Source organism: Mirounga leonina, unplaced genomic scaffold (genome assembly GCF_011800145.1).
Source record: "Mirounga leonina isolate KUSES-001 unplaced genomic scaffold, KU_Mleo_1.0 Mir_168, whole genome shotgun sequence".
Classification (NCBI taxonomy): Eukaryota; Metazoa; Chordata; class Mammalia; order Carnivora; family Phocidae; genus Mirounga; species Mirounga leonina.
In genome coordinates this window covers 7,556,445-7,565,630 of record NW_023270426.1, presented here as the reverse complement: position 1 = coordinate 7,565,630, position 9,186 = coordinate 7,556,445, and the positions used below count along the sequence as shown (strand labels likewise).

The 9,186-nt window shown below is 39.5% G+C and overlaps 1 protein-coding gene across 1 annotated transcript; it reads left to right on the top strand.

Annotated features, from left to right (window-relative positions):
• Positions 1-463: 463 nt before the first annotated feature.
• On the top strand, positions 464-2,920 carry LOC118017086 (40S ribosomal protein S25-like). Its single transcript, XM_035015032.1, has 2 exons — positions 464-481; positions 2,497-2,920. The coding sequence occupies exons 1-2, from the start codon at positions 464-466 to the stop codon at positions 2,911-2,913; spliced, it is 435 nt and encodes a 144-aa protein (XP_034870923.1). The 3' UTR covers positions 2,914-2,920.
• Positions 2,921-9,186: the final 6,266 nt, after the last annotated feature.

The following is a 9,186-nucleotide window of genomic DNA, read 5'->3' as shown; positions in this document are numbered from 1 at the left end:
CATGATGTCAGTGGAAGCCAAGTGGGGAGCAATAATGACACATTTCAATGCCTCTCAATTAGAGAGGCATGAGTGGAGCCCTACTGAGTAACTGACACTCCTAGACTCACCCAATAGTAACTGGGAGCTCTCCCCACCAGGATCAAAGGAGATTGAGTGCGGAAACTGGATTTCTACCCTTACTTGGCAGTAATGAGGCAGTGTGTCCATTTCCCCTGTCAGACTGACACCATAGGAAGACAACTGAAAGAGAAAATTTAAATAAGATCCAGAGTTGTGTAATATAATACTGAAAATATCCAAATGCAACAGAAAATAACTTGTTATGCCAAGAAACAGAAAGATCTCAAACTGAAAAAAATGAACAACAAATGACAATATTGAAGGGACAGAGATCTTAGAATTGTTAGACAAATAATTAGATAAAGCAACCATCAAAAAAACCCTGCTTCAACAAGCAATGATGAACACCTTGAAACAGGTATAAACATGTAAGGTCTCTCCAAAGAAATAAAGTGCTAGCAAATAAATACAAGATATAACTAGACTCAAAGGAAAATGTTACAACTAAAAAATATGGTCACTAAAAAAGCTCAACAGAAGGGAAGCACAGTAGACTGGTAAGGACAAAGAAAAGTATCAGTGAACTTGAAGATAGAACAGTAGAAATTACTAAATCTGAATAGAACAGAATAAGCTCAGGGGAAAATGAGTAGAGCCTCAGGGAGTTTATGGAGTGGTACCAAAATTTCCAACATTCATCTCATCAGAGTTCCGGAAAGGGAGGGGAAGAAGGCAAGATTAGAAAAATGTATAAAGAAATTATCACTGAGGGCGCCTGGGTGGCTCAGTTGGTTAAGCGACTGCCTTCGGCTCAGGTCACGATCCTGAAGGCCCGGGATCGAGTCCCGCATCGGGCTCCCTGCTCAGCGGGGAGTCTGCTTCTCCCTCTGACCTTCCTCCTTCTCATGCTGTCTCTCATTCTCTCTCTCTCAAATAAATAAATAAAATCTTTAAAAAAAAAAAGGGGGGGGCGCCTGGGTGGCTCAGTCGGTTAAGCGACTGCCTCCGGCTCAGGTCATGATCCTGGAGTCCCGGGATCGAGTCCCGCGTCGGGCTCCCTGCTCGGCGGGGAGTCTGCTTCTCCCTCTGACCCTCCTCCCTCTCATGCTCTCTGTCTCTCATTCTCTCTCTCGCAAATAAATAAATAAAATCTTTAAAAAAAAAAAAAAAAAGAAAAGAAAGAAATTATCACTGAAACTTCCCAAATTGGTCAAAAGATACAACCCTACAGGTTTAATACATGAAGCAAAGCCCAGGCAAGACAATCCCAAAGAAATACATGGCAAGACACACATAATTAAACTTCTTTTTTTTTTTTTTTTGCTTTAAAATATTTTATTGGAATCTTTTGATAAAAACAGCATTTATGTTAAATAAGTCTAATTGGTCTAAAAATACTTAAGCATCTCCAAATTTCTGGGCAGTTTCTTTCCTCCAGTAAGTTGACAGCTGCTCACACAGGTTAATGCAGGAAAACTAGATGGAAGCTCCTGGGATCTGCCCAACACCAGATGGGAGATACCCTCCGCGTTAACAAAACCCACAGTCGCCGGGGAGAAAGGACGCAGCTCTTCACTTCTCATCACAGCCTGTAGGTTCAGGTGGCAGGAGCCATCACCTAGGCATCACAGACATCTCTCCACAGCATTTCTCCCAGAGGGCGAATTCCAAACTTCAGCCCTTCAGCTACCAGATCGGCGCCTCAGCTGAAAGGGCACCACCCTAGCGAGGCTTCCAGAACAATCATGCTTTATCCAACAGTAACACACCCGCGCACCCTTAAGACGCCCTCAGGGCGCTGCGGACCAGCCTGCGAGGACCAGGGGCACGCAGGGAGCCGTGCAAAGACAGCGCAGGACCTGGGGCCTCCCCGTCGCGCAGGGGAGGGAGCCGCAGGAGCCCCCCCAGGCCCTGCGCCGTTCCCACCGCCTGAGGCAACCAGACCAGCGCACAAAGAGCTAAACTTCCGAAACTGCAGACAAACATCTTGAAACAGCCAGGGGAAGCAGCATCTCCCCCACCGGGAAAAACAATTAGAATGAAACAAGTTTTCTCCTAAGAAGCCATGGGACCCCAGAAAGAGGGGGCATCACATTGTTGTGAAGCACCACGCCCAGCGGGGCTGCCGGGGGTCGTTGCGGGGCCTGGCAGGTTGTTTTCTGTCTCTCTTTACTGGTTTCCAGGGCTGGGGAATACAACGTGTGGCTGCCTCACAACTAGCGGCAAAGCCCAGTAAGTCGCGGGCAGGGTTCGGGGTGCACGGCTCGGTAACGACTACGCCCCCCTCGCTGCGGCCCGCTCCCCGCCGGACGAGGGGGCTGGGCCTCTGACCTTCCTCTGCGGGCTCCGCCCCTTGCCCCGGAAGCGCTCGCTGCGGGTGGAGGTTTCTGGGCGGGCCAGGGAGCATTGCTTCCTTTTTGTCTGACGTCTTAGCGAGGCTGCGGGGGTGGACGCCGCTCTCCCAGCTTCGCTGTGCCGCCCAAGGATGACAAGAAGAGGAAAGATGCCGGAAAGTCGTCCAAGAAAGGCAAACACCCAGGGAACAAACCTGGGGGCAAGGCCAAAAAGAAGAAGTGGTCCAAAGGCAAAGTTCGGGACAAGCTCAATAATCTGGTCTTGTTTGACAAAGCGACATACGACAAACTCTGTAAGGAAGTTCCCAACTATAAGCTTATTACTCCAGCTGTTGTCTCTGAGAGCCTGAAGATTGGAGGTTCCCTGGCCAGGGCAGCCCTTCAGGAGCTCCTTAGTAAAGGACTTATTAAACTGGTTTCAAAGCACAGAGCTCAAGTAATTTACACCAGAAACACCAAGGGTGGAGATGCCCCAGCTGCTGGTGAAGATGCATGAACAAGATTCCACCAACTGTACATTTTGGAAAATAAAACTTCATTAAAAACAACAACAACAACAACAACAAAGTGGTCAATCCGAAATACTGTACCCAGTGAAAATATTGTCAGGGTCTGAAGGTAGAATCAGGACATTCTCAGATGAAGGGAAATTGAGACTTTATTGCCAACAGATATACCCTAAAGGAATAATTAAAGTTTTGTAAAAAGAAAGAGAACAATGAAAGAAGGAAACTTGGAGCATCAGGAAGGAAGAGAGAACACGGGCAGCAAAATATGGATACATGTAATAGGCTTTCTTTCTTGTCTTGAGTTTTCCAAACTAAGCTTAATCAAACAAAAATAATACTATTTAGTGTGGTTCTAAATGTGTATATTCAAGATAATATATTAGGAATGAGGGGATGCCAAAGGACATAAAAGGAAGCAAGGTTTTCCTACTTCATCTGAACTGGTAAGATTACAACACCAATAGACAGTGACAAGTTTTGTGCATATAATACCTACAGTAACCATTAATAAACGTCACAACTAAATAACCTCAAAAGTCCTGTAGATAAACCAAGATGGAATTCTAAAAAAATGTTCAAGTAACCCAAGGGAAGGCAGAAAAAAAAACAAAACATGAGAAACAGAATAGAAAACAAAAGAAGTGGTAGACTTAATATTTCAATAATTGTCAGGAAATGATCTGAACACACAAAGACAGGAATTGGCAGGATGGCCCATAAGACATAATCCGAATATGTGCTGTCTATAAAAGAGCAATATGAGAGATTCTCATGGTAACGGAAATGTTCCCTATCTTGACTTCATCAATGTCAGTATCTTGGCTGTGATATCATATTACAGCTCAGCAAGATATTACCATTGACGGAAACTGGGTAAAGGATAATGTGGTATCTCTGTATTCGTTCTTAGAACTACAGGTGAATCTACAAGTATCTCAAAATAAAAACTTTAATGAAAAAAGAAAATAAATCCGCATAAAAATAAAAAATACATTATTCATGTTACACTCAATAAATTGATGGTGATATTTTAGAGACAATACTATATATATAGATATATTGGTATATGGAGTAAATCATCAAGTCATATGTGAAATAGATTATTTTATTAAGTGTAGCAATGAAGATTTAATCATTTTTCCTCATTCTAGGGACTCACTTTTGGTCAGGATTGTCATTAGAATGCTGTGTGTAAGTAGGGATTTGAAACTTTTTTTTTTTTTAAAGATTTTATTTATTTATTTGACAGAGAGAGAGACAGCTAGAGAGGGAACACAAGCAGGGGGAGTGGGAGAGGGAGAAGCAGGCTTCCCGCCCATCAGGGAGCCCGATTTGGGGCTCGATCCCAGGACCCTGAGATCATGACCTGAGCCGAAGGCAGACGCTTAACGACTGAGCCACCCAGGCGCCCCTGGATTTGAAACTTTCCACGAAAATTGCTGGACTATTGACAGTGCAGATGTACTGAGCTCCTACTTTACTAGATATACTTACAGTTAAAATAATTTAACAACTGATTTAAGAACTACTTTGACTTTACATTATGTTAAAGGATAAAGAAAACATTAACAACGAACATGAGTTGCACATAACCTTTATTTCACCATGAAATGTTTCCTTTTTTTCTTCGCTAATTTTTAACTTTATTCTCTCCTAAAACAAACAAACAAAAAAACAAATAAAAAAACCCACATTAGAATCCCAAGAGATAATCTGTGAGAACAATGCAACTACAGATAAGGATAATTGAATATCATCTTGTTAAATCTAATAATTATTAGATCAAATTTTCCTATTAAAAAGATAGTTAAGCATGTAAAAAGGTTTGTAAGGCTTTAAGCTCTCACAGTTCATTAATAATTTATCTAGAAGTAATTTAAGCTACTATAAATTTATAAATAATCTGCTACACAGAGGACTTAATAAAAATCTCAGAAATCACTGTTTATTAATTTTACATTTGCTAAAAGCCATGTATCAGAAGAGAAGATTAAAAGGCAAATTAAAACTTAAGTCCCATTATACCTATGGAATGCAGTTTACTTTGTCATAAAGCATGCCTAAGAGCCACACAAGTTTCAAAACATACTCAAAAGGCTGACGCTTGTATGCCTTTGGAAATATGAAAATGTGTTCAAGTACTCTTACTACCTCACTTTTTATATATTGAAAGTTCTCTATATTAAAAGTATCCTGGTTTGAGAAAAAATTAGCTATTCATTCATTCTTCTGGGATTTTCTTTTTAGAAATCCAATTTAAATAAGTATTTCAGATAATTAATTTCTTAAGCTCAATCTCTCCAATGCTTGAATTAATTAGGAATTACTAACCATGGAACAAATACCATTTTGCCACCTCACATTACTAACAAAATATTATTAAAAGAAGTTTTCTCCCTTTCTGGGCAAGGGAGGGGTTGGTTTTACTATGAGAATTCCTGAGACCTGAAAATAAAATTTATCTCTTTCCATGATTTTCATTTCTAAGATATGACCTAACCTTCTAAATCAACCAAATATATTTACTGAAACAGAAAAATAAAGCTGAAAAGTGAAATTAGCACTGTTGGTAGATGGTCTTAAATTTCTTAATGGAAATAGTATAATATAAACACCATATGAAAAATATACATAGAAGGTAACTTGAATTTCTTAAGCCTCTAATTTCTTACATCATTAAATTGATATTTAGGATGCGACATTACTTCAATTAATATTTTATTTTATTTTTTTTTAAGATTTTACTTATTTATTTGACAGAGAGAGACACAGCAAGAGAGGGAACACAAGCAGGGGGAGTGGGAGAGAGAGAAGCAGGCTTCCTGCTGAGCAGGGAGCCCGATGTGGGGCTCGATCCTAGAAACCCAAGATCATGACCTGAGCCGAAGGCAGACGCTTAATGACTGAGCTACCCAGGCGCCCTTCAATTAATATTTTAATTAAAATTAAGAAGTGTACATATTATTTATTTTGTTAAGAAATACATATTGAGCACCTAATATGTGCCAGGCTATATGACTGAGATCAATCACTGAACCAAAGGAATAGTTCCCATCCTTCATAAGCTTATACTCTAGCAGCAAAAGAAAAAGTGTGAACATCTGTTAAAAAGACCTAGAATATTGGGCTTATCGATAGAAATGCTCATAGTGGTTCGCAGAATATTACACTTTATGTGAAGTTAAGACATACAAATAGTGATAAAAATATCACATTCAGAAATACTTTTTAATTGCCACAAAAGAATCCAATTGATGTTTAGCTTTCTAATTTTTAGTTTACAGCCTGTCTCTAATGAATTAAAAAAATAAAATAAAGAAAAAACACTAGGGAAATAATTGATAAATAGTTAAATCTACCAATTACAATTTACATTTGAGTTTAGCACATTTTTTTAAACTACAGTCAAGGAAATTTGATTTAACAATTAATATAGGCATCAATTCCATTATTAAAAAAACAAATGAATTTCAGACTATTGAATTTCATGTTCAAAATCAAGTTATAGCTCATTAAAAACAAAAGGAGCTGGAGATTTGTGATGCAGAGCTACACAGAGGTTTTTACATATTATGCCCAAAATATGACTGACACTTTAGGACACATTCCAGAGAAAAGTGATTTTTAAGGTATAGATGTGGAAATTTTCAGATAATTAATTTCATAATTGAACCATAAATGAACCATAACTATTAACAATCTGCTAACATTTTTAGCATGCTATTAAAACATTTTAATGGACTTAAATATATTAGGTAAAATAATGTTCAGAGATTATTTCAAGTAGTTAAGTAAAGAACACTTTAAGTGTTGTAGAATAACATCCTTTTCATTATTGTTTAAAGTTAGTACATCTAAATAAAGGGCTCAAATAAAATAGTTTACTGAAGACGTGCAAATACAATAATGTTAAAGAGGATAACTATAACAAGGAGTAGACAATTTGGGAAAATAATGAAAAAATTCTAAATCTGGGGGAAAAATACTCATAATGAATACAAACAAGAACAATATTTATAAATCAAATTATCTTTTTGGAATTTAATTTACATGTACATGGCTTAGTTATTATTATTCCTTAATAATTTTGTAATAGGACAGGAAGCTATCTTTGACAATAGAATTTGGTCCAGATAATTATATTTGATGAATTGCTTGAAATCCCTATAAATGTTAATTAAGTGCTAGCATTATAAAGCAACCATTGTTGGTTATCATGAATCAAAGAATAAAATATATAACACAAGCTAAATTCTTTAGTTGTGGTAGGTTATTTGCAAATATGGCCACAATAATCCCTCTCATTCCTGTACCCTACTCCTTTTCTGCTCCTCCTATGAAGTATAGAATCTATTTTTACATCCTTAAATCTGGGGTGGCCTTGTGACATACTATGACCTATAGAAGTCAACAAAAATAGTGTTTTGTGACTTTCCAGCCTTGGCCTTGCACCTTCAACCCTCTTGGGATGTGATGCTTCTATGTGAGAAAACTGGACCTTTGATGTTAAAAGACCACATGGAAAGAAAAACCACGCTGACAAGCAGAGCAGACTCTAGGGCCACTCTGGAAAATATAGACCCATTGAGAGGCCAGATGACTGCATCTTCATGGCCAAATACAGGCCAAATTGCTGACCCATTAGATCAAGCACAAACAAAATGATTGTTGTTTTAAGATACTACTGTACTCAGGGATGGTCTCTTATGTCGAAATAAATACATAACATGGGAATTGGTAGTTAGCAGCATAACAAAAACCTAAATGTGGCACTTTTGGATCAGACAGTACGAAAACGCTGGAAAACTGCTAAGAGGGCTGAGCAGGATAAATAAATGGCAAACTCCTATGGAGCATGAAAAGACAGAAAGGAAGATGTTATTGGAGTCTCAAAAAAGGCAAATCAAGCTCTGGGCTGGTAGAAAAAAGGTGGGGAAAAGTAAGACCTGAAGGAAGTTGGAAGTTAGAAAATCGCTTCAAGGGACTTTTTGATCTGGACAAGGAGGAATCCAGTTAAAATGCTAAAAGTGCCAACTGAGTTTTTCCCACTGAGTACTCTGAGATACTGCAAAAGAGAAGTAACTAGAGCAAAAGCTAATTTCTAAGAAACATAGAGGACTTAAAAGAATTGGGGAGCTGGGGAGCTCAGTCGGTTAAGTTACTGCCTTTAGCTCAGGTCATGATCCCAGGGTCCCAGGATCCAGTCCCCCAGTGGGCTCCCTGCTCAGTGGGGAGTCTGCTTCTCCCTCTGCCCCTCCCCCCCAATCATGCTCTCTCTCTCTCTCAAATAAATAAATAAAATCTTTTAAAAAAAGGGAAAAAAATAATGTTAAGGATGTTATCCCACAGCAGCCTTCCTCATCGCAAATAGATGAGTCTCAGAAATAATTGTGGATGTCACTTTTGAGATGCAGAAATTCACAGAAAAATAACAATATTTTTAAGAGAGGTGTCCTGGCCTATGCACAAGCATGGATGATAAAGGCATGGGAGAGTTAAAAATGAAAAGTAGGTTGTGGCGCCTGGGTGGCTCAGTCGTTAAGCGTCTGCCTTCGGCTCAGGTCATGGTCCCAGGGTCCTGGGATCGAGCCCCGCATTGGGCTCCCAGCTCCGCGGGAAGCCTGCTTCTCCCTCTCCCACTCCCCCTGCTTGTATTCTCTCTCTCGCTGTGTCTCTCCCTGTCAAATAAATAAATAAAATCTTAAAAAAAAAAAAAAATGAAAAGTAGGTTTTGAGCTGCCAACTTTCTACAGGCAGGAAGCAGGATAAGAAGGCCCCTCAAATCACACATGGGACATTTCTTACGGAAAAGAAGAAAACTCTCTGAGGGCTTAGCCAAGAGATGTGAAGAACAAAGGATTAAGGGAACAACTCCAGGTAGCAGAACTGGCCCACAAAGAACGTTCCCTGTCTTTGAAAAAGCGGGGCCTAGACACATGTGCTCAGGTGGATTTACGTACTGCTATGAGCCAGTGACTCTTTTTTTTTTTTAATTAACATATAATTTATTATTTGTTTCAGGGGTACCGGTCTGTGATTCATAGTCTTACACAATTCACAGCGCTCACCATAGTGCATACCCTCCCCAATGTCCATCCCAGCCACCCCATCCCTCCCAACCCCCTCCACTCCAGCAACCCTCAGTTTGTTTCCTGAGATTAAGAGTCTCTTATGGTTTGTCTCCCTCTTGGTTTTGTCTTGTTTCATTTTTCCCTCCCTTCCCCTTTGATCCTTTGTCTTGAGACATTGGCAGGATAGCT